Raw genomic sequence first — 24098 nt, forward strand, 5'->3', positions numbered from 1 at the left:
AAGCCAGCGTAAAAAGCTGGATACCTAAAATGAACATGCTTATCAGGTGAGCGTTTTGGCTTAAAAACTATGAAAACTATCTAATGAAAAAAACTAGATAATCTAAGATCACACATCAGTTTTGAGACTAAGGGCCGATTTTTTTACCTTCGCTCAAGCCGTTAACCAGGTTTACCCTGAGACGAGACTCGCGAAGACGGTCTTCTTTTTCTGCGATTGCTGAGTTTTTTTCTTATTCCACTTTGTGTTAATATCAATTATGCGCATGCTGTTCAAATCCTCACATGAACTTCTCAGCAAAAAATGATTGAGTTTGCATCACATCGAATCATAGATAGCCGTTTGAGTGAAATTTAATGCCAGCAAACGTAGCAGCCATTAGAAATAATTAATCTTCTGCTTAGATTTATCAGCAACTTTGGAAAAAACTGCTCCGCCGACTGAGGTTTTTAATAACAGTTTACTTTGAACACAATACTTTTCACTTTTTCAGCCATAAAAACGGTGGGCTGCATTTGACGTTTCGTGAGAGGGGAAACTGGGCTGCATATGACGTTGATATTTTTTCTCTTCGCGAGTCTCTCTCAGGGTTTACCCATACGACTAAACCAGGTTTAAGGTCTAAGCGGTGGTGAAGAAACCGCTTATAAGGGAGTTATACACCAAGGTGATCTGATCTTCCTGGCATTGTATTATAAGCTACCGCAATCAGTAAGAAAACTGCAAATTGAATTATATATGCAAGCTCTCTAGGACTTATGACTAAATCGACAATTATACGGACTCATGACTGACATTAAACCGACAGTTGAATACAAAAAAGAACTAAACGTAAGTAAAGTTAACATGTACAGAACATAAGTTTAAAAGTACAAATTTAATTTGCACACATATACGTTGGTCATAGTCTTAAATACAACACAGGGGTTCACCCCAAATTCATTACGGAGCACAAAGCCAATTATACTAAAATGTGAATTATTAATTCTAACATTTATGTTAAAAAATTAGTTTAAATGTCCTTCCACAGGAAAATTATATTCTTCCCTAATACTACGGTGTTTTACTTCCGAAGGGAGAATCATAATTTTGGAAATTCCCGTTGGATAAAATCCAACAACCGCTTTTTGATTTTTCTTATATTTTTAAGTAAAATAGTATTTCAGTGATCTCTCACGTCTCAATGTGGATGGACGTGTTGTTCGTTTGCTAGTGTTCTTTTTCGAATTTTGTGCCTGGTCGTCTACGGTGTACGTGTCACGTGATCAAGATGTCGACTGAATTAGTAGTGAAAAATACTTTGGCTTTTCGTTTTCCTGGGGATGCCGCACAACCAGCCGTGGCGGATATGGTCAGTTTTATCAAGGCGCTGAAAGGTGACCAGTCGTTGATGGAGCCGGCCTATAAAATCTCCGATGAAAAGGCTGTCTTTATTCGCTTCAAATGTGAATCGGCAATGCAGTTTGTTCTCGCAAACAATGACGAGGTGGTTCCATTCCATTATTGCAATGGAGACAAGGTAATGGTGCGTATGTCGGTAGCGGGCAATACTCGTTATGTGCGCGTGTTCGATATACCCCCAGAAGTGCCAGATGCGGATCTAGCATCAGTGATGGAAAAATATGGAAAGGTGAAGCGAACTGTGCGTGAGCGGTTTCATGCCGAATTCAAGCTCGAAATGTACACTGGTGTAAGGGGTGTCTATATGGACATCGAGAAAGAGATTCCGGATATTCTCTTTTTCCGAAACCGAAAAGGTAGAATATTCTACGACGGTATAAAACCAAAGTGCTTCACCTGCAAGTCCGATACACATTTGAAAAAATGTTGTCCAGTATTGCGAGAACGCCAGGCCGAGAAAAAACAAAAGCTAATGGTGAAAGCGCCAGAAAATCCTGAAAAAGCAGAAGAAGAAATATCTACTGTTTCAGCAGAAAACACAATAGACGAAACAAGTCCAGCAAGTTTGAAGAAGGCGGAAACCAAACGACAACGGTCGCTTGATACGGATCGAGATTCAGATTCTACAATGAAGCAGACAAACAAAAGGAGGAACAAAACAAAATCAGCATCGAGTGAAAGTGACGATAGCAGTTTGGCCACAGTCCCGGATGCCTCTCCCACCAAGAGTAGGCACAGAGTATTAACGTACCACTGGATTGAAGATGAACAAGAACGAAAATTGCTAATGGAAGAAGATAAGCAGAGGATCGCGATTGCTACCAATACTCCAGTTGATGAGATTATCTTTTATTATGAATAATTTTGTGCTTTTTTATTTACAATGCTGTGTATTAATCAAATACAAATTGAGTCGGCTCCGTTATGTGCTTCGCACGCCCGAGCCTAATAAATAAACGAATAAGGAAAAAAAAAAAATAGTATTTCACTCCGTGAACGATGTAAATCGTAATAAATTTGGGATTAATTGAACCCCATCGCACAGACAGAAGATTAATAAACTGAAATTTGAAGAAATTTTCTTGTAAATAAAAACCAAGGATGAATGCAACCAAGAAAGAACTTAAATCATGTGCTGAAAAAATCGAGTTTTGTTGACATTTGCGATTATTGAGTGTTATCAAATATTGGTCTAGATTTCAAAGAAAACCGATCAATAGTTAAAAACAATTGACTTTGATTCCATCACTATCTTATCACAGAATTGGTTCATTAGCCAAAAAAGGTATATTTTCTCATCATTTGCATTAGGTGTTTATTTTACAACCACAGGCTTTTGTACAGAAATCGAATAAAAAATCTTTTCTTATATGTCAAACCATATTTTATATGATTTTGAAGTATATTATTTTCATGTTTACTTTGTTGGAAAACTTTCATTCGTGCAGGTTTAAAATTACACGTGATAAAATTTGCAAACATGAAATATGTACACTATATTTTATGCTTTAATATGTGAAACACAACAACTTTAATGCGTGAAACACAACAACTGAAATTTGCTTTTTCTTCATATTCAGCTAGGTTTCCATCAATCAAGGATGGAAATCTAGTGATCATGACAATATAAATGATGCATCACGGCTGTTCTTTATCCTGCGATCATAGCAACAACGATTAACCTTTTGTCGTTTTGCACGATCAAATGTTCGCAAAGCGAAGTCGTAATTTTTGGAATATTTTGAAGCTTTTATTCCGAGATTCGACTCCTAGTATGCAATTCTTGATCCGGAAGGTTATCTGGCATGGTTTGGGCGAAAAATAATGCCGTGGAGGTGTTCCGATTAACGTTAATCGCAACATGTTACAATATCCGACAAACGCTTTGTCCCGCGACAAACAGTGCATCAGATGTTCCATATATCTTAATAAAGTGCGCGTAATTCGCGATGACGAAGGCAATTACCACAGTTGACCCTATGCGTGAAGCTTCGATTTCTTTACATGGCAAAGCATAGGAAGTCAATTTTCAAATGCTTCTAAAAAATTCAAAACTAAATTTAATTAAATTCTGTTAAGTGTACGGGGTTAGATTTATGATAAGCTATAGAATCCGCATAATATTGAAAAAAAATATAAAAAACAAAATAATGTGTCTATAATGTAGCAAATCAATAGTCTATCAACATGTACTGAAAAGAATTTAAATAGCTATTGTAAATAATTTTATACAAGCATTTGAAATTTCACTTCCTATACCTTGACGGGTTAAATTTTCGACGCTTCACGCATAGAGTAAACTTTTTCCAGATGGCAGCACCGTACCTTCGTTAGAGCGAATGAGGTGTTGCAATTATGTTTTTGCAAGAGCAACGGCCCTCTTAGACCATTCGCTAGAGACGATTTTTCCCATCCTTGCCATCCATTCTTGAAAAGATGTTTGATAGTGAACTATAACTATTGTAGCGGGATTTGGGGCAAGTGTGCCACCTTAAGCAAATTGTTCTCTAACTTTGTCTAAAGCTTAAAAAACCCATCAATTCAGCCTTATGATGATAGTTTCACATCTTTTCATAAGTACTGTGCCATTCAAAAAGAAAATAATTTCAAAAAGTATTAGTTTTGGAGCTCCTCAAATATCATCCAAAATAACCTGATTTCTACTTGTAATGAAATTTTCTTTATTTTCTATTAACCCTCTAATACCCAACCCCGCCTTTAGACGGGGTACACTTTGGAATTTTGTGTATTTTTTCGTAGCTCGGAAATCAAAATGATTTTATTTTTGGCTTATACCTTGACTCATAACACGCATATAAGAAAAGTTTTTTATGACCTTTGAAACTTTTTTGTATTTTTAGAAATTGTTTGAAAAATAGCATTCTTATATAACCTACAAATGCCTGAGCTTCTTTTAACGTTTAATATAAAAAATCGTACCTTTTATATTTTTCTACGATTAACCTATTACAAAAGAAGAGCCTGGTGGTATTAAAAACATTTCAAACCTGTTTTTCCGTTAGTTACACGGAAAATAAAATACGCTCCGAAAAAAATAATAAAAATTTAATATTTTTAAAAATACCGTAACAATTTAAATTTTTATTATTGCCAAAAATCAACAACTAGAAAAGGCTTCAAGAAAAAATGAAAAAAGCTAGGGATGTTCAAAAATAAAAATTATAAAAATCAAAAACCAAAATTTAAAAATTTGCGAATAAAAATAAATAAATGCCCAAAACGTATTTAGAACGATAACGAAAAATAATACTTAAATCGAAAATAAAAATTTGGGTATTAGAGGGTTAATATTTCTAACAAAACGGAGCCCAATTGATAATTTTAAAAATATTTTTAAGTTTACCGTCATGAGGGGATGCTTTATAACAAGGTTCATCACATGCGGAACTACTAGTCAATTCGAATAACTAAAATCGTTATTTTTGTCTCCATTCAATACGATATAGGGAAAGTGTACCAGTTATGGCCATAGTGGTTCCCTATTTGGCCATATGGGAAATTTTGTCAACTTTCACATTTTAAATCTTTTTGAATGTTTCAACATCAAGATATATCTTAAATCTAACTACTACAACACACAAAAATTTTCCAAATTTGAAGGAATTAAAGTAATCACGTATGGCGAAATAGGGAACCACTATGTCCATAACTGGTACACCTACCCTATGAAATACTCTTTCATTACGGGGGATCTGTTTTATATTACACTAGATCTGCTCTAAATAACGGTAAAATATTGATCAAAATAAAAAAAATAGTTCTTAAAACGCCTAAAACCATGCTATTAACTAATATTTGGGGAAAAAATCACATTGGGAGCAAATAATGTTCGCTTTTCCCCTTCTACACTTCGGAAACCACTACTGGTGCCTCATTTTGGTACATTATTATGATTTTGTTGATGATGTTAACAATTTTATGAATTTCACTCTAACTATTTTTGTTTACCAAACAGGTGACACACTTGCCCCAAAAAGTATAGATTTCAACAAAAATAGATTTCGCATGTTAAACTAAATATTTTTTTCGTCTCAATTACTTACACATTTGTATAGCTTCACGATGTACAGTACGTTTGAAAAATTCGTTAATAATTTACCTCTCACCATGCTATTTAGAAACAACGAAATTTTATAAAAAATCACTGAAATTTGATGATTTTCACAAAAGTAAATACGAGAAAAATAGAGCAAATTCCGTAATATTTTAACCATTATATTATGAACTATAAGGGAACATATTGTTAAGCTCAAATAAAAAATATAGTTTGAAGTTTTTATAAAAATCAGGGGTGGCACACTTGCCCCTTTGGCACACTTGCCCCAAATTCCGCTAATCCGGGGACGAATTGATGACTATTTCATAACTTTTCATAACATACCCTTTGTCATTCAGATACTGTTTAATTATTTTATGTATTTGATTTTTTTATGAAAATAAAAATAGTTTGATTATCATAAATTTAAATTTGCTTTAATCATAAATTTCCTTGACTTTCCTGGGCATAGAGTATCATCGTACCTGGCACACGATACACGAATGCAAAAATGGCAACTTTGGCAAAGAAAGCTCTCAGTTAATAACTGTGAAAAAGCTCATAAGAACACTGAGAAGCTGAGAAGCAGGCTCTGTTCCATTGGGGATGTAATGCCAAGAAGAAGAACACTGGGGTGAAATCGATTACAATTTAACAAAGCTGATTTTAGAATAGAAAAATCCCTAGGGTAAGTGTTCCCTTAGTTGTGGGTGTTCCTATAGTTGCGGAAGTGCCGTTTTCACTGATTGTATTAAATTAATCACAGAACCGACACTGACAATCGACGTATTGGCTTGTTGATACACGAAATAGTTGAAAAGAGCGTTCAAATTGCTTTGAAACTGATGAAATATCACTAAAATTGCTAAAACTTTTCTTATTTGTACCAATAGTTGCGGTAAAGTGATCCTATAGTGGAGGATCCCATAAGAAAACAACGGATACCGCAACTATAGGAACACAAATTAAAAATATACCGCAACTAAAGGAACAGCGTACCAATAGTGGAGGTATTATTTTTCACTGACATGCCGTGGATTACTGCGATGAAATCATTTTTCTCATGAAGTCAATGTTCATTACTTCCCGTTACAGCATTAACATGTACGTTAATTGCGCTTCTTGAATTTAGGCGATTAATTGAAGTTCAATCGCGTTTAGTACCTCCACTACTGGTACATCTACCCTATCTATTATATTTGGCTTTCCTTAATCGAAAACTGATGTCACAATGCTAACTAGTAGGGGAAGACGGGGTAAGACCGCCTAAGCAATTTAATTCATATGTCAAAATCAAGAATCAATAAATCCTGTTTCGACACAGCATGTCGTTTTTTGAAGCCTTAGGCATGATCAGAAAATATCGCAGGTGTTGTATTTCTAAAAAATATTTATTTCTTGGAGCTTTAAAAAAGAGATGTCTTATGACGATTATTTTTAGCGACGGGGTAAAACCGCCCACCCACGGGGTAAGAGCGACCACCACGATTTTCGTACACAATTTTACAAAAAAAATATATCAGTTCCCTGTGATCAAGCATGGGAAAATTCACTCACTCACCCGAATGCTACCGATAAAATATCTGCAAAGTATCTGCTGCCACCGAATGTTCAGTGAACGCTACTAGGGTGAGCGCAATCCCGACGAATCGCAAACAAATTAGATAAACCGAAAATGAAAAGATATACGGAGCGGAGAGAGCGCCTATCCGCTCTTAACCCCTCTACCGGCAGCTTCATTTTTTCCCCCAAAATTCAAATTCAAATCGTTATAACTTTTTTGTTTTTCAATATTTTTGAACCATTTTTTCACAAGCTCGCAAAAAACTCTTCTAGTTTTAGGATCTGTGTCGATATTGATCATAAGTCATCTGGTTTTGAAGATATTCCAAAATTCCTTGGGGGACCGACCCGTAACTAGAACCCCCCGTTAATTTCTAAGGCTACAGAATTTTAATCGTATTCGGATATTCACTCCTCGAAACAATACATTAATGAGAGTATGTTGTGAAAAAATGAAGCAATTTGGTGCAGCCGTCTTTAAGTAATGACCATTTAGGTTTCTGGAACCACGCTGGCCAAATTAAGATCTTAAAAACTTCAAAAAACATCATATCGTAATTTTCAGATATCTCCAAGAATACTGAACCGATTTGTATGATTTTTTCAGAGAAGCTCCTTATTACCTGGCATTATATAGCCCATATTTTATTTTTTTGATAAATCGATCAAAAACAAAATGGCCGCCAAAGACATTTTATATGGAAAATGTCGGTCCCCCAAGGAACATCGGAATATCTTTAAAACCAGATCACCAATAATGAATATCGACACGGATTCCTAAACTAGAAGAGTTGTTGAGGAACTTGTGAAAAAATGGTGCAAAAATATTGAAAAACAAAAAAGTTATAACGATTTGAATTTGAATTTTGCGGTAAAAAATTAAGCTGCCGGTAGAGGGGTTAAATGGGAGACACGAAAGAACGCGTTCGCCATTCAATCACTGAATGCTTCCTGAGAAATGCATAGATTTTGCGTTCACTGAATCATTTCGCCTTGTGTATTCCCAGTCAGTGAACACTCTTCAGCTCTCAAACACGAATGCAACTCGTGCAGAATCGGAATGTAAAGAATCATTCGCTACAGCAATCGGATGCCTTCGGCACAAGGAGTCGGTAGTGAATCATTATGTTGCCGTTTTTGTCTAACTTTTCGCATTTCACTTGAACAGTAATGTACAACGTAGTTACAACTTTTAAGATGGTTTACACAGTTATTTGATATAAATTAGGGGTGGCGCTCTTACCCCGTCAACAGTGATCGGTTTTATTCCGCTTGCGCAATTTTCACAACTATCGCCTTATTTCAAAGCTTAAAATTTACAATTCATATTTCACTTCACCGAAGCATATTTCGCATGGACGGGTAATTTGTTATGTTTTTCCAAAAAAATCCCTTCCGAAACCCTTAAGTGAGCATCTGTTAAAATTAGATCAAATTCAATATCGACGAGCAGAAACTTTGTTTTTGACATTTCTTATGAAAAATTTGATGTAAATATCACACTAAATGCTTCGGAATGTCAAAAATCTTGTGTTTATGGAAAGTACTTGGTGAACTTTAAATAAAATAGCCATTTTCATGCCAAACTGAAGGTAGTCCGTCTTACCCCGGCGGACGCTCTTACCCCGTCTTCCCTTAGTGTATTTCACCTATTTTTTGTTTTAATTTTCATATTACAGCGTTTGGTGGGGCAATGAGAGCGCAAGTCAATCTAAAGCCGATGATAGGAGGGGTAATGGCTGAGGAGTCTATACTGAACATTCAAACGCCATGAGAGAGGGATAATAGGAAGCAGTTGGGTGTTAGGTAAATGAAATGGACTTGACACACTAATGCTATTAATGCTGCAAAATGTAATAAATTGATAGATCAAACAATTTTATTGATTATTTTTGATATTGTTGATAGAAAAATATGTTTTTTTTTTTAAATATTTTTACCACAAAATTTTCAGATGACATTAAACTAAAACCGTTGGTTTCAATTTTAGATTATATATGAATACTAGTGGTCCCGGCAAACTTCGTCCTGCCATCAAGTAGGCTGCCGAAAAACGCTGTGAACGTCCCATACAAAATGACAGTTCCGTTCACTCCCGTGTTTTCACCATTCCCGCCGAATATCCTCAACTTTTTATACACACAAACACGTGGGAACACTTCAGGAATACAGTGGGATTCCGTTTTTGGCAACAAAGTTGAAATTTTCAGTTGCCAAAAACGGAACCGTGCCAAAATCGGAACCCATATTTCAAATTTTATTTTTCAACTATTGGTTTTGAAAGCATCATTACAATGTTAATACATCATTACAATGTTAATACATCATTACAATGTTAATACATCATTGTTATGGAAGGCGTTGAGACTTCGAAAAGGTTCACTTCGATGCATTTTCTCGAAGGGTTATACTATGCTATGAATCTATAGCTCCGTAATATATAATCTGGCAAACGATTTTCTGGTCGCGTTTTTACGCCTCAACGTCTTCAATTATTTTTTAGAAGCTCTATGCATAATTTTTGTATGAGAGGGCCTTCTAAAACCAATAATCGCATAAGTGACTTTTATCGAAGAACTGGACATTTTCTTAAAACTATGAGAGAAAACGAAAACAAAACTGTTTTCTTTTAAAGACGTATTTGCGAATCAAAAGCGCTGGGTATTGCAAAACGACATGACCTTTTTTTCTAATTAAAAGAACATTTAAAATCAGTTTAACTTTTGGACTTTAGCATAAAATCTGAAATATTCGGTAAGTTTAGAATTGCTCCTTAAATTTATGTTTCTGATAAAGTAAAGCATTTTATAATGAATGGTTGACTGTATCAAAAGGGCAAACATAAACATGAGAAGATGTATAAATGTCTTGTAATTGTGTAGAATTTAATTTTTACTTGAAATAATTTTTAATTCAGCTTGATATATGTTTGACACCTGCCTAATGAAATCAACTGAAATTTACAGGATCCTGTTATGAAACCTCAAGAACCTTATAGGAATCTTCAGGTTCTCATAAGAAATCTACAGAAAAAAACGCTTGAGCTCTAAAGCATCTTGTCAAGCATCCGTAGGACTCTAACGATCCCTCAAGAAGCTCTCAGTGTCCACTTAGAATCTGCAGATATCCTCATGAATTCGTTAAAATTTCTGAAAAGTCCCACAAGAACGAAGAATCCCTTAAGGATTCTCCAGGGTACAGGTAGGAAACTCATAGACTCAGCTCGTAAGGAACATTTTGATGACGTTGAGACCCGTATCCTTGATTAACAATCTTGTAGAGAATTCTGGATCGTCTCTTAACAAATCTAACGCCTTATAGAGTCTATAGAAAAGAGAGAACGTAGCTTTAAATAGTTGACGCAGAAAGATCAATATACACACCAATACCACAGACAAAAAGTAAAAACACTCTCAGTCGTATTTATCGCACGCTCCAATGGTATTATTGAAAATAAATTGTAGTTTGGACTGTAGTCACATTTGTCATGTTATTTGATGAAATTTAAAAAAAGTTATGATACACGACATTTTGCTGTACATATTTGTATCTATTATTGCGGTGTGTTTTTACATACGCAATGTATATAAATCCATAATAATAAAGACAGCGAGACAAAATTTATGATTGTAACTCTGTGTGAGTCATAGATTTTTCGTTGCTCTTACGTCGGTGCTGGTGCTTTGTTCGAACAAGCTGTTGCAAATCTAAAGAACAGTGTTTTTTTTATTGTATCACCTACATAGTTAAAAATAATGAAGATTACACGTCATGTAAACTTTATTTATGTGATGTAAACACGACGTCATGTAAATTTAAATCTTGAATCATGTAAATTTGTGTTATATGTCACGTAACCACATAGAATCCTGCCGGATTACATGTCATATAATTGAAGTTTACATGACATACCATATAAATGTCCATTTTATACCACGCTCCGATTATGTGCATTATATGTCTCAGAAATTTACACGTTTTGTTCGAACTGTGTACTGGCAGACTCAAGTGGGCTGGTCACTCAATATGAATGCCTATGAAAAAAGAATGGTCCTAAGTTGAGATACTGGTGGAGATTATTGGTCTCATGAAACGTTGCCTATGTATGACCAATGACCATTCTGAAGTAAATAAGCGCGTACGCGAGTCCTTAGTAGTTGGTGAGATTTGGGGAAACATCGACGAAAATGGAGATCTGGAATGTAATCGGTGTGGAGTTGACATGCTATTCAAGTGACTTAAGCAACAGACACGATAATATTTACAAAAAAATACAAATTTTAATGGTATTGAAAAATGTTGCCAAAAACGGATCCATTTTGTTGCCAAAATCGGGGGGTGCCAAAATCGGAGCATGCCAAAAACGGAGCATGCCAAAAACGGAATCCCACTGTATAAGCATGAGCGATTTTTTAAAATCCTATAGCCCGTTCTCGAGCCATTTCGTGACATACAAACACCATTCCATTTTTATTTATATAGATTATTTATATAGATAGATAGATAGATAGATAGAAGAAGATAGATTTATTCTTAGCTAGGTGGTATTGGTATACCGGCCCTATCGCTCGTGGAAAAGTTTGTGTTCAATTTGAACGATGTAAATGTTCGAGTCCGCACTCCCCACTCTAGTTAGAATATTGAAATTTGGAATTATTGAAGTGAATGCTTAACTACCCCCGACCAATTAGAATTCGTTATTTATCAGATTTTGATTATATGCTCTAGTAACAAGTGAAATGTACTAAAGAGACCGTTCTTAAAGTGGTTGCAGTCCTCAATGTAAGCGTCACATGGTAAACGTATCCGGGATTCGTTCCGGACGACATTAGAAATTCCTTCATAATATTTCATTCCTTTTCATATTTCGCCGACTTTCCTTCGCATGAAGCACAAAGTTGTTCAGCAGATTTTTTTCTATCGCTTTGCGCTAAATTTCTCGCGAATAAAGCTGTAAAAACGTAACCATTTGCAAGCTACAACACTCCGCACCGTACTTCAGGGTCGACCTCGGATGCACGCTGGCAAAAGTTCCGTTTGCACTTTCAGAACATCATCGGGGCCTTTCTTTGCCGAGTAATATCGTCCTTGCCTACATAGCAGTGCCATGCCTGAAGGTGTCTGGGTTCGATTCCTGATTTTTCTAGAATTTGTTTTTTTTTTTCGTGATGGACGTGTCATTGACTTTCTTCGGCATAGATAATCATCGTGCCTGTCACACGATATAAGAATGCGAAAATGGCAACTTTGGAAGAGAAAGCTCTCAGTTAATAACTGTTAAAATGTTCTTAGAACAATTATCTGTACAGCAGGCTCCGTTCCAGTTGGAACGTTATGCCAAGAAGAAGAAGAACATCGTTGGTCAGACCGGGGTCTATTAATATTATTCGTATCTGTATCTCCATCCGCAGCATCCCGTCGTCGTTCGGTAGCAAGTAATCGCGTAGCTTTATCTGGGTTAGGGAATCATAGAATCACTCACCCCCTCCATGTTGGAACAACCTCTGGAGCGAAAACAGAGACGTTTGGTTTACATTAGTCGCTCAGCGGGAGGCTCTTTTGCCGCATTTACCAGAGAAGGGGCGTTTCGGATTCATCGGGGCGGGATTCCGATTCCGAGTGCGGGTACGATTATTTTCTGTTGGGTTTACGCTTTGGGACTATCGTCAAGGTCTTGTGTTGCTCTATTCAACATGGGAACAATTTTCCCGACAAGTTTAAATTGTTCGCTCCATGAAGATTATTATCATACATCATAATATGTTGTCACTCATGTCTTATTGGTTTCATGATGTTCATACCACTAGCTGTGCAGTGCAGTTTAGTATCAATTTTATGGTAAAATTACAGATCTTCAAGAAATTTTCAGTAAGGAATGCAGGGAAACAAGTTCAACGGTGAGCCTCATAGACTCATTTATCAATGTTTTCTGTCAAAAATTATATTAATCATAAAAAATATCTATAAAAAATCGTTAGATTTCATCTCGATGTCAAGTTCGAGAACCATAGTAAAAGTTCGTTTTCATGGCTACCTCGATGATCCTTTGAATCGCAGTTGCACTGGTTTTATGTTGCTTAACTCAATATCTCACTTAGAGCCATTCACCCAATATTGAACAGCTTAAAACCTCGCCTATGGACCAATGTACGAGTTCACTAGTTGACGTTTGAGCGGTGCCGTGTTATTTATGTGACCATGGTAACGAGTGAATTCGGCACCGCTCAAAATTCAAATTAGTGTACTCGTGCATTGATCCATTGTTGAATAGTCCGTGTATTCCTTATGGCGTGTTCAACAATTGGCGACTTACCCTACTCAATGGTTCCTTCAATATCGAGTTATGCAGATTTTACTGTATCTTCTATATAAATAAAAATGGAATAAGGACTGTTCATTTTATAAGGTGGACACCTTGCACATGCAATATCTTTTTTAATTTATTAATGAAATCGCAATCGGTGTTCTGTACATCAGTCGACTAATATTGTACAATGTTGTGAAACAGACAAATAATTAAATTCCACACTAATAAGGCACAACGTTTAGAACAGTCAATTTTTCGAGATTATCAATATCAATGATTATTAGAAATTGGCTGGAAAATTCAACAATCTATATTTTTTAATTTTCAAAAAAGGCTTGCCTTCGAAAGCATCATCAATCAGAAGCCTGCTGAAACATATCAAGTTATTTTTAGAGCAACAATTCTTCAGATATCATAAAATCATTATTCACCGATTTTTTTTAGAGAGAAATATTTCAAATTTAAATGGAACTTATATGAGTAGAATTTTTAGGTTTGAAGTACGTCTTGACGGAAGTACAGGTCAGACTCGATTATCCAGAGACTCGATTATCCGGGATTCGATTATCCGGAATTTGATTTTTGATGTTTTTGTTTTTCAATTTTTATACATAAATCTGAGATAATTTGGTATTGCAATACACAACATGAATGGTTTTGCAGTTTTGAACGTCTTTATGAACAGGGGGTTTGAAAAAGTGGTTTTTGTTTATGCTGGTCCGAAAAAAAAATTTTTCTTGTAAAGGCCCCTGCTGTTCCTAGAAATAATTTCTGGCTACGCCACCGCATCATATAAACACAACAACAAAAGTTAATGTTTATGTTCTTTTATCGAAGATTTCATTTTTTTTGGAATCGATTATCCGGAGGATTCGATTATCCGGAGGATTCGATTATCCGGAGTGAAAAAAAAGATACTCCGGATAATCGAGCCCGACCTGCACTAATATGGTATTAACATGGCAAATAACCTACGCCTTCATAGAGTTGCTTATTTGGTCCCCATATCACATTTATAGCACTATAGAAAAACAAATGCTTAATTTTTAGAAGACCTTCCAAAGCACAATGACAATCATCAAATTTGGGAACATTGCTGTAATTAAATAGAATTTATTTTCCATGTATTATTTTCATAATATGTTATTCTTAGATTATCCAGCAAAACATTTGGACAAAAACGCTTACAATTTGCTGTAGATCGATAAATATGCGTACACGTTTTTTTTAAGTATGGGACTTATTGATAAAATGACCATGAAGAGAAAAAATTATGCCTAAAAATGCGTTTAAGACTCGCGGTTTGACACTCTTTTATACAAATATAGTTTCTTTTGTAATCTTAACCAATTTTTAAAACGATTTTTACTTTACTTTTTTGCTGGGAGTAAAAGAATGGTATTTTAGCAAATTTGGCCATAAAGGATAAATCACTAGAATTACCTAGTGTCAGAGAACTGTGGAATATTATTGATTTTTTTTAAGCGCTGCCTTCAGTATAATGATAAAGGATACCAACATACAATTTGTTCAAAAAAATAAGGATTTTTGTTATGTGAAAAATAATGCTCAACTTTGACAAATAGTTTTTCTTGGGAGTTTTTAGAAAAACTTTTCTGTTCTCCAACCAAAAGCATTTTGTAAGATTTTATATTTTTATAACATTGTAGAATAATAGTTGAACGATGCACAGAAAACCGATTACGATTTTATTAATAAATACAAAAGATATGGCAAAACAAAGTGTCCACTTTATAAAATGAACAGTCCTTAGTGTTTATATCACGAGTTGGCTAGAGAACGGGTCAACGGATTGACAAAATTCTTTAAGTGTTCCGACAATTTTGCAAATGCACAAAAAATATTAGGGTAGGGGTAAGATAGGTCTGTGTCATTTTGAAGCGCAATTTATATTTTTCTATGACGCATGACGATGTTTTTAGATGAAGTCGGGAAGTGGTGGTAAAATGAACAGAGGTGATAAAATGTACACCTTTCGCATTACTAGGGACAATGGAAATTCGTAGAAAAATTCTTGAAATTTCGCGTCTGACTAAAGTGATTTAACCAATATTTCGCGGCTTTATCGCGGTTCCATACTTTTGATCATATTGTTATTGAATATGCACTTATTTTTCAGTGTCAGATTAAATTTTGTGGTATTTCATTGAAAATAAGTTGTTTTTTTTTCTACATATTAAGATAAAAGGTTCATGTCATGAGTCACAGCATGGGTTATCGATTTTTTTTTGGCTGGAGCTTGAATCCAAGATAAATGATAATTCTCATTGGCGAAATCCTACAGTCAACTCCCCCTTACTCGATATTCCGTATCTCAATATTGAGTTAGATAACTATAGTAAAAGTTAGTTTTCATGGTTACCCGATGGTCGCTTGGTAGTTATACCCCACATAGCATAAAGTCTTTCGGCATAAGGCCGTTTGCATAATGGTCGTTTGGCACAATTGGTGTTTATTAATTAAAAATGACGAGATAGAAAAAAATCATTTAATTGATTAATTACTGAGTCCAGAATCTGTCTATTGAAAGGCTTTAATTGAATATCAGCCTTGAAATTTGACAACGCTATGAAGCGTATTCGAACCCACTTATATACTCCACCGGCCTTAGTAGAAACAGAAATTTATCTTCGTTCCGATAGTGAAGTTGGATTATTCGGAAGAAGTAACAAGTGCCCTACAGTTCAGAAGAAGGGTATTTTTACCAAAGTGGTTAATTTTTTTGAATGGCTTTAAAAACAAATGATGTTTGGGAAAAGCTGATGTTTCTACTCAAAATATTAGCAGATATTGTCATCAAATATAAAAAAGCGCGTCTTGAAATAACATCTTATATTTGAAAGCAGGCATACTGCCGTGTATCGCAAGTCAGTCCCATCTGCATTTTCGTCAAAATTGAGTTGATATCAGGTTTCAATACATCTGCCTATAATCTTAATGCTGCACTTACAGGACAACACGTTGTTCGGTAAAATTAGGAAAAGGCACCAAGTCGAATTGTCCCATAATAAAAAGTAATGGCAAGTCAGTTCCACTGCAAGTTTCTACACTGTGTAACACAAATGATTCTTGTTTTGATCATGTTTATATTTTTCTCGAAAAGATATCGGTGTAAAAAGCAATTTGTGAAAATTACATTAAAATTCAAACATAAATAAATCTCCTGAATTTTTTTTGAATATTCGTTTATCAACCTCTCAGTCTCAGACTCAATGCCAACTTTTTACTTTTTTACTGACTTGCGATTTATGGCAGTATAGTATATGATTGAACTAAAAATAAATGAGAGACAAAATAGTAGGGGTATTCACTAACCGGCGTAACTCATCGTGTATATCGCGGTAAACTGATTATTTAAAATATTTTATAAAATTGCGTAAGCTTCGAAGGAAAGATTTCAAATTGTTTAGATATGACAGTCGACCAATCCAAGATCCCTTTGGTCGTTGTACCAACTGTTATAAAAACATTATAGATAAACAAACTTCCAACTTAGAAAACTAAAACTTGTTAGAAACCCCGTTACAATGATTTCAAAGTTGTGATCTTATTAGACATGATAAACAACCTAAAAGTAATCATGAAAGTAGCATTTTTCACAGATTCGAAAGTGCGTTGTGGAAAGCGGCATCAGAATGGTAACTTTTACAACATTATAGACAGTGGTAGTTCTTCAAGAACGAGAAGTGTGGAATCCTCATCCAGTTTATTTTCTTACAGACAAGATATACTGTCCATTCCGGATATTGATGGTCCTATTCAACTCACAGTGAGGAAAGAAAGAATCCATTGGGTGACATAATTATTCGTCTAAATATCTGTACATATGTGTGCAAATAAAGTGTATTTATCCATGATCAGAATAAATGCAATAAACTTCGAAACCGATTGAATGCTATCGAAATTGGTTTAGTCAGTCATTTGGTCATTTGAGTGTTCACGACCGCACTTTTTCCATTCATATACTAAACGAGTAAAACACCTCAATCTGAAAATCTTTCCGTCGCCGCCAACAGGCCTCGCACAGACACTTCCAATTTACTCCAACATGCAGATTTAGCAGCTTTCTTAGCTTCAGAACAAAATTTTGACCCTTGGTTATGTAGTGGAGAAAATTCTGGGTACCGCGACAAAAATGCTATTGTCATCCTTTGTTATTGGATAACTAGATTGTTGTTCTAAACAAGAATAGGAATATTTCATTTGAAACGTTTTATCAGTAATTTCTTATTTTACGCAACTTTAAGTGAATACCCCTAGTGTAAGAATGGATGATACCAATACGAAAAGATAATCTGTTCATAATAATTGGAACATAATGTATGACTTAAAGCAGGCCTGTCCAACCTTTTCGAATCGCGGGCCGAATCTCAGAAACAAAATAGTGCAGCGGGCCAAACTTTTTTTAATGCAGCAATTTCAAAATTTCGGCTATAATTTTGCCTAAAATTCTATGAAAATTGTGCTCATGATTACGTCAGAATCCAGCCCAGGATTCTTTCAAATATTTTTCGCTGAACCCTGTGAAAGTGTTGTCCAGAATTTCATTAAAAAGCATTCTCAGAAGTCAATCATAAGTTCTTATATAATTTTGTCAGATTCTCATCTAGTATTTATTGAAAATCCGGGGGTTTCTATTAATGAAGCCCCAAATTTAACGCGAATTCAGTGCATGATTCCGTGTAAATTGTTTTCAGAATTCCGTTAGAACTCCACTCAAAACTTGTTTAAAAAAAATTGTGATCTAGAATATGAAGAAGTCTGTCCTGCCAGTGTCGTAGCGTGCGGTTGGCCAGGTTGGCACCCGCCAAGGGCGTCAGCCATTGGGGGGGCGCCAAAATGCGTAAAGTATTTTGTTAATTTGAAAGGCATTTATTAAATAAGGGCGCCTCCTAAAACAAATTTCCAACAATTTTTTTTTAAATAATGGAAAATTTGAACAATTCCTGAATCACTTTCAAATACTTTTCAGAATTTTGGATGATTCCCATACATTTATTTCAAATTTTAACATTATGGTTACTTGCTTAATCTCTAATGGTTTTTAATAGCCATTAAAACTGGTTTGAGCAAAAATCAAGTTAGTGGTATTTATTTAGATGTTCTATTGGAAATAAAAAAAATATTCAAATAAACTTGATAAGAATTAAACAATCTTTTTGAAAGCCCAAGAGCATCTTGAACAGGGTTCTCAGAGTACGGTAGATCATTATGACAGATAATCTTGAACAGGCCTTTCATTACAGCGCACAGTATTTTATCTCCATACAAATGGTATAGAAAGTCTTGAAATGGATTGTTCATGCCCAAATAAAGATCCCTTACTATGAATGACCAGATAATTGCCGTCTGAAACTATTTATCTTCATCGCATGATATATGAACATATTCCACGCTTTTTTTTTTTTTAATTTTTGATTCGCTGGAGATGATTTAGTATTAATAAATTTTAAATCACATTAAATACCATTTCTGAAATTCAACCAAGAAGGGGAAGTGTTGGAGGTTCTAGAACAGTTGTAATTTTCTTTAGATAAATTACTAACACGAGTATCACAGAAACAAGGCTATTGAGTAAGGGATGCTTATAAATTCATTGCAAATTCTATGAACTTTTAATTAACTAATAAAACAAATTCATATTTTTCCATGTTACTATTTAGGAATTAAACTTCTAAATGGTATAACGAAACACATATTATCTTATTATTTCCTCTGATTCCACTTAAAAATTGATAAAAAAGTTTTTTATTGAATTTTATTCTGAGAATTTGACGAATTTGCTTCCACTTATTGGAAGACTCTTGCGAAAACAACTAAAAAAATGTTTTCTTAAGGAGTTGTTAGGCAAAATCATTACAAAATATTTAGAAGCCTTTGCATTTTTTAACAAATGAAAATATAAATAAACAATGTCAAGAAATAAAAAAAAATGTATTTAAGAAATTAAAAATAAAAACTATTGATTTTATGATGAGTTTCTTCAATGCTATGCTCAATTGTTTCCGCAGAAGTGCCTCATGAACAGTAGATTTCTTACAAATTTCTTCAAAACACATTTTATAAAATCTTACACAGTTTTCAAGAAGAACTGTGCTGTACACGTTTCATTGATATTTACTAATTATATTAATGAACTCTAAATTAGTGAATGCTTGAGTCGCAATTTAATATATGAGTTGTCCTAATATTTTAAAAAGGATCTTTATGGAAATTGTCTAGTATCCCAAGCAAAAACTGCAATATATGCATATAACCGGTATACGTTAAGCTAGCAATACTGTATAACTACAATTAAAGTTTATTAAAAGTGGAAAAGGGCCCCTCTACAGGCATTTTTGTGTTATATTTTATAAAATTTACTCGACCTTTGTGAAGCCTTTTGACACCTTAAAGTAGCTAGATGCTAGATGCTAGCTTTATGTACACCATATATATGCATGAATAATAGCTTGAGCCGCATGGTTACTTGGGATGTTCAACGAAAACTTCAATCACATACAAAATTGCATCATAGGGGCGCCCAACGGGAGGTTTGCCAAGAGCGCTGTGAGGCCACGCTACGGCTCTGTGTCCTGCTCAGAATTCTGTAAGGAATCCATGAGAATATGTAAAAAACTTTTCAGGGATAATGCTCCAGATTTGGTGATAATCGTAGCTAGGACTCTGCACTACTGCTGAGAATTTAAAGAAAATCTTGCTACATATTTGGTAGAATCCTGCCCAAGTTTTCCGTGAAATTTACGTATAAAATGTTATAAGCTATAAATTTGCCGACAATTTGTTGTAATTTTTCATGCTCAAAAGTTTGCGAGATTCAGCCTGAGGATGTGGTGAGATTGTGTTTTATCATACACTTTTTGTTGAAAACATTTTTTTTTTTTTTTTTTTTTTTTTTTTGTGTGGTATTCAGTTGGAGCTGCCTGACAGCTTAACTTGTCAAGGCTGAACCCTCGGTCTGGCTTTTGCCAAGTTTCCCCTCTACCAGGACCAATACTCAGACGGACTAGGCAATGGCGCCCACATGAACACTGTTTTTTATTAGTATTGTGACGTGGTAGTTTTTGAAAAGTACCCATATTCCCTTGCTTCTGAGAAAAAGAAGCATTATGAAAATCAGCAGCTCCATTAGAATTTGTTTGAAATAGTAGTGTAGAATTTGTTTTAAATAGTAGTGCATTACTAATACTGTCTAGTCGAAATGGTTTTGAATAATTTGTCATTCAAGTGCTATTCTGATTACTATTGTCTTTAACGTAAGACTAGAGTCTTAAATGTCAAGTGTCGTCAAGTCTTAACAAAATTAGGCTGTTTAGTAGTTCTAGTTAATTTCATTTTTTGTTGTTAAAAGTATTTATTGGTCATTACGTTCATATATCCTTAAAGAAAAAAGTCGCTTTCCTTGTCTGTTCAACAATTTTTCGAAACTAGCAAGTGTACCCTAATGATCGATCTCAGCGTCTTACTTTCCATAGTCATTTTTATAGTGAATATTGAAGAGTAAAGTTACCTTAGGCTTCTATAACAGTCTCCTACAAGATTCACTTTTCGGTGGCAAATGCAATGCTTCACAACGCCTACTTTCTGCTTGTAAATTTTGCGAAAATGAAGCTGGAATTAGATTATTTATACCGCTGTTACAAAAGAGGTATTTCTTATTATGGCAATGTAAAAACCATATTAAAATAAGATTGTCGCCACTTATTTCTACTCAGTGAATCTACTAGTCATTTTCCTAAGAGTTCCCTACGTCGTATATGATAACGATGTATCTAGCTAGCTAATAGTAAGAGTGGCTACGGATCATTCTGGTTAGCAAAAGGCAAACTGAACGTCACCAATAGTATTAATGTCCACTTCGAATAGATTAATTATTTGAAATGGGCATCAATTCTATCAATGACGCAGAATGTCCGTTGGATCACATCCGAGATATTATTGCGTCTATGCCATATGAATTATGACGCGGCTTTCAGCAAAAAATGCCAAAATGTGATACCACCACTACAGGTTACGCCTTTGGTTTCCATCATATGGACTAATGGATTATGCCCTCCCATCGCGGCAAGGTCGCATAACCAAGGGGAGGGCATACACTTTTTGTTGAAAACATTGATATAAAAATCAGACTTGTATATTGATAGTGAAAGAAGTTGTTTGCAATATTATTTGTTTTCAATCCTCATAAAACTTATTTCTTTTTCTCGAAAGTAAAGCGTTTTGGGTCATTAAAAACAGTGCTGTTTTGCTTGCTCAATTCAGAAAGATCAAAAACTAATCTATAGATTCTTCTTAAAATATAGCTCAAACTTGTAGAATCTAAAGTTGTAACAATCAGGTCTGGAATGTTTTAAAGTCAATTTAGTAGAGGAGCAAAAGGGTTGGATATGAAGAGGATCTTGAAGCTCCTCGCGGGCCGCACACAATGAAGTGGCGGGCCGGATGCGGCCCGCGGGCCGTACGTTGGGCAGGCCTGACTTAAAGAAACATTCCGGACGTAATGAAAAAAAGAAGAAGAAAAAGAAGAAGAAGAAAAGGAAGGCATCAAAGTATGCCAAATTGAAGGGACCGCGCATTGCATCAAGTTAGAGGAAATATCGAGTAAAGCAGAGTTGACTGTAATTGCAATCATACTCTGAGTGCTAAAATTGTCAATATAGACGCTTACGTTGGCAGCCTGGGCAATAAAGTGCTTATTTTGAAGAAAGTTCCCCATAGGACCATAAGTGACCTGGAGTTCTTCTTCTTGGCATTACGTCCTTACTGGAACAGAGCCTGCTTCTTTGCCAATTTGCCATTTTCGCATTCGTGTGGCAGGTACGATTATACTCTATGCTCAGGGAAGTCAAGAAAATTTGCATTAGGAAAAGATGCTGGACCGACTGCAAGTCGAACCCAGACACCTTCAGCATGTCTTTACTTTTTAGCCGCGAAAGACCCCGACCTTGAGTAACAGGTTGTGTTTGGCAATATGTAGGTTCATACATATATATTTTGAAATAAAAAATAAAGTAACAGTTCAATTGTTGAGTGTTATGTTATACATGACCAGAGAGACAATCGATATTGACTTACCTTCTGATATAGGAGCCTCTGTAGAACAGTTCAGTTCATCAGTGCCATCATCGCAATCCCGAACATCGTCACATTTTTGTGATTTGTGGATACATTTATTGTTGTTATCACAGCTGAACTCCTCGTCGTTGCAGACTGCAAAAGACAAGAAAATAAGAAGATTGTGATGTAAGAATAAGCTTTACACAAAATACATTCAATGTTGTATCGAAGCTGAGGATGTTTCAAGGTTATATTTAAATGACACAAACAATGCTCTGGTTGGCTGTTAAATTCGATGGTTTAGTGCTATGTATATCGATGATCGATTTATTATCTGCATAGTAGTTCAATGAATGCGGGCAAAATCATGAAATTTGGGCGACACACTTTGAACAAACACTCGGAAAACACTTATACACACGCAATGGAAGTCAAAAGCAAAAGCAAAAATGTGAATTTAAAGCGACAATGGTTAGCTGAACAGGACATCTGTTGGTAAAACTTTGACGAAACCCACTGAAACAATCTTTTGGATCCTCATCCTCGCCGTTGGGACAATCGGTGTGTCCATCGCATTTTTGAACTTCACATATGAATACGTTCGTTTTGCCGCATCGGAACTTATCATCTCCACGGCAGTTATCTACTGCATAGAGGGGTTGTTGGCTTGATGTTTCAACGTAAAGTTCCGTTACAGCTTCCTTTATTGGATCATCGATTTCGTTGTCTTCGTCCTGATCGGGAATGACAGGCATATGATGCACGACTTCGTCTTCGGTAGTCGATACCGTGTATGGTTTTTCACTAATGAAAGGTTCTTCGGGAAAAGCATCAAGAGGCTTATCAGGACCTGGATCGGGGTAATCTGAGTACGAAAAGAATGTTTGTTTTAATTTTTCCAATCCTTGGTCGACAGTTCCGTGATGATGTACAAGCATTTTTTTTAGTGCTTCAATGCGTGGTTATTCGGATTGCATTCTAAACGAGTGCAACCGCTTTGTAATGTTTCATGAAGGTGGATTCAGAAGAAAAAAATATACCTGTATCAATTTCACCGTAGTCCTCGTCCAATGTGCCTAAACCAAAAATCAAAACGATGGAATTAACAAAAAATCAAAGTGCATTAATTGTAATATTTTTTTAAACTAATTTCGCTTTCCTGGATATTATGTAGCATAATCGTAATGGGGAGCTTCTTCAGATGGAAATTTACGGCAATAAAGATTTCCCTATAAATATATAATGCAAAAGGGCCTGGTAATAACTTTCAAGGGTTCTTATTTATTTTCTGAAATCGTGTGCTCGTAATTGTTGCATTTACATTTTTTTTTGACTGATGTAAATTTATAATTTTTTGCACAGCAATATGTCTGCACAATTACATTGAAAACCCAACATAGTTTGGAGAAATGATCGCAAAAAAAACTATTTCCGAATTCAGTTTAAGTTGAAAAACAGAGTCAAACATTCATCTACAATATCAGATAGTTAATAATACGTACGAGAATTCAAAAAGAAAAAATATTTGTCTACATGTTCGGAAGTTAAACAGCTGGTAATGTTCAAAAATCTAAATTTTTGCTTCAAAACTAAACTTATTCATTTTCACCAAATTTGCATGCATGCAAATTTGAGTTGCAGCATAACTCATTCTCATAAAGATGCAGCACCCAAGATTGCAAATTTACATTC

At 35.1% G+C, this 24098-nt stretch overlaps 1 protein-coding gene across 4 annotated transcripts in view; it reads right to left on the reverse strand.

The window, feature by feature from the left end:
• Nucleotides 1-24098, reverse strand: part of LOC5575043 (basement membrane-specific heparan sulfate proteoglycan core protein) — a 422529-nt gene that overhangs the window by 262256 nt on the left and 136175 nt on the right. For all 4 annotated transcript variants that reach the window (XM_021849439.1, XM_021849441.1, XM_021849440.1 and 1 more), the window contains exons 6-8: nucleotides 23447-23482; nucleotides 22924-23271; nucleotides 22425-22559 (exon numbers count right to left, since the gene is read on the reverse strand). In XM_021849439.1, the coding sequence (XP_021705131.1) occupies nucleotides 22425-22559; nucleotides 22924-23271; nucleotides 23447-23482 (519 nt within the window). The remainder of the gene's footprint in view (nucleotides 1-22424; nucleotides 22560-22923; nucleotides 23272-23446; nucleotides 23483-24098) is intronic.

This window comes from Aedes aegypti, chromosome 3 (genome assembly GCF_002204515.2).
Source record: "Aedes aegypti strain LVP_AGWG chromosome 3, AaegL5.0 Primary Assembly, whole genome shotgun sequence".
NCBI lineage: Eukaryota > Metazoa > Arthropoda > Insecta > Diptera > Culicidae > Aedes > Aedes aegypti.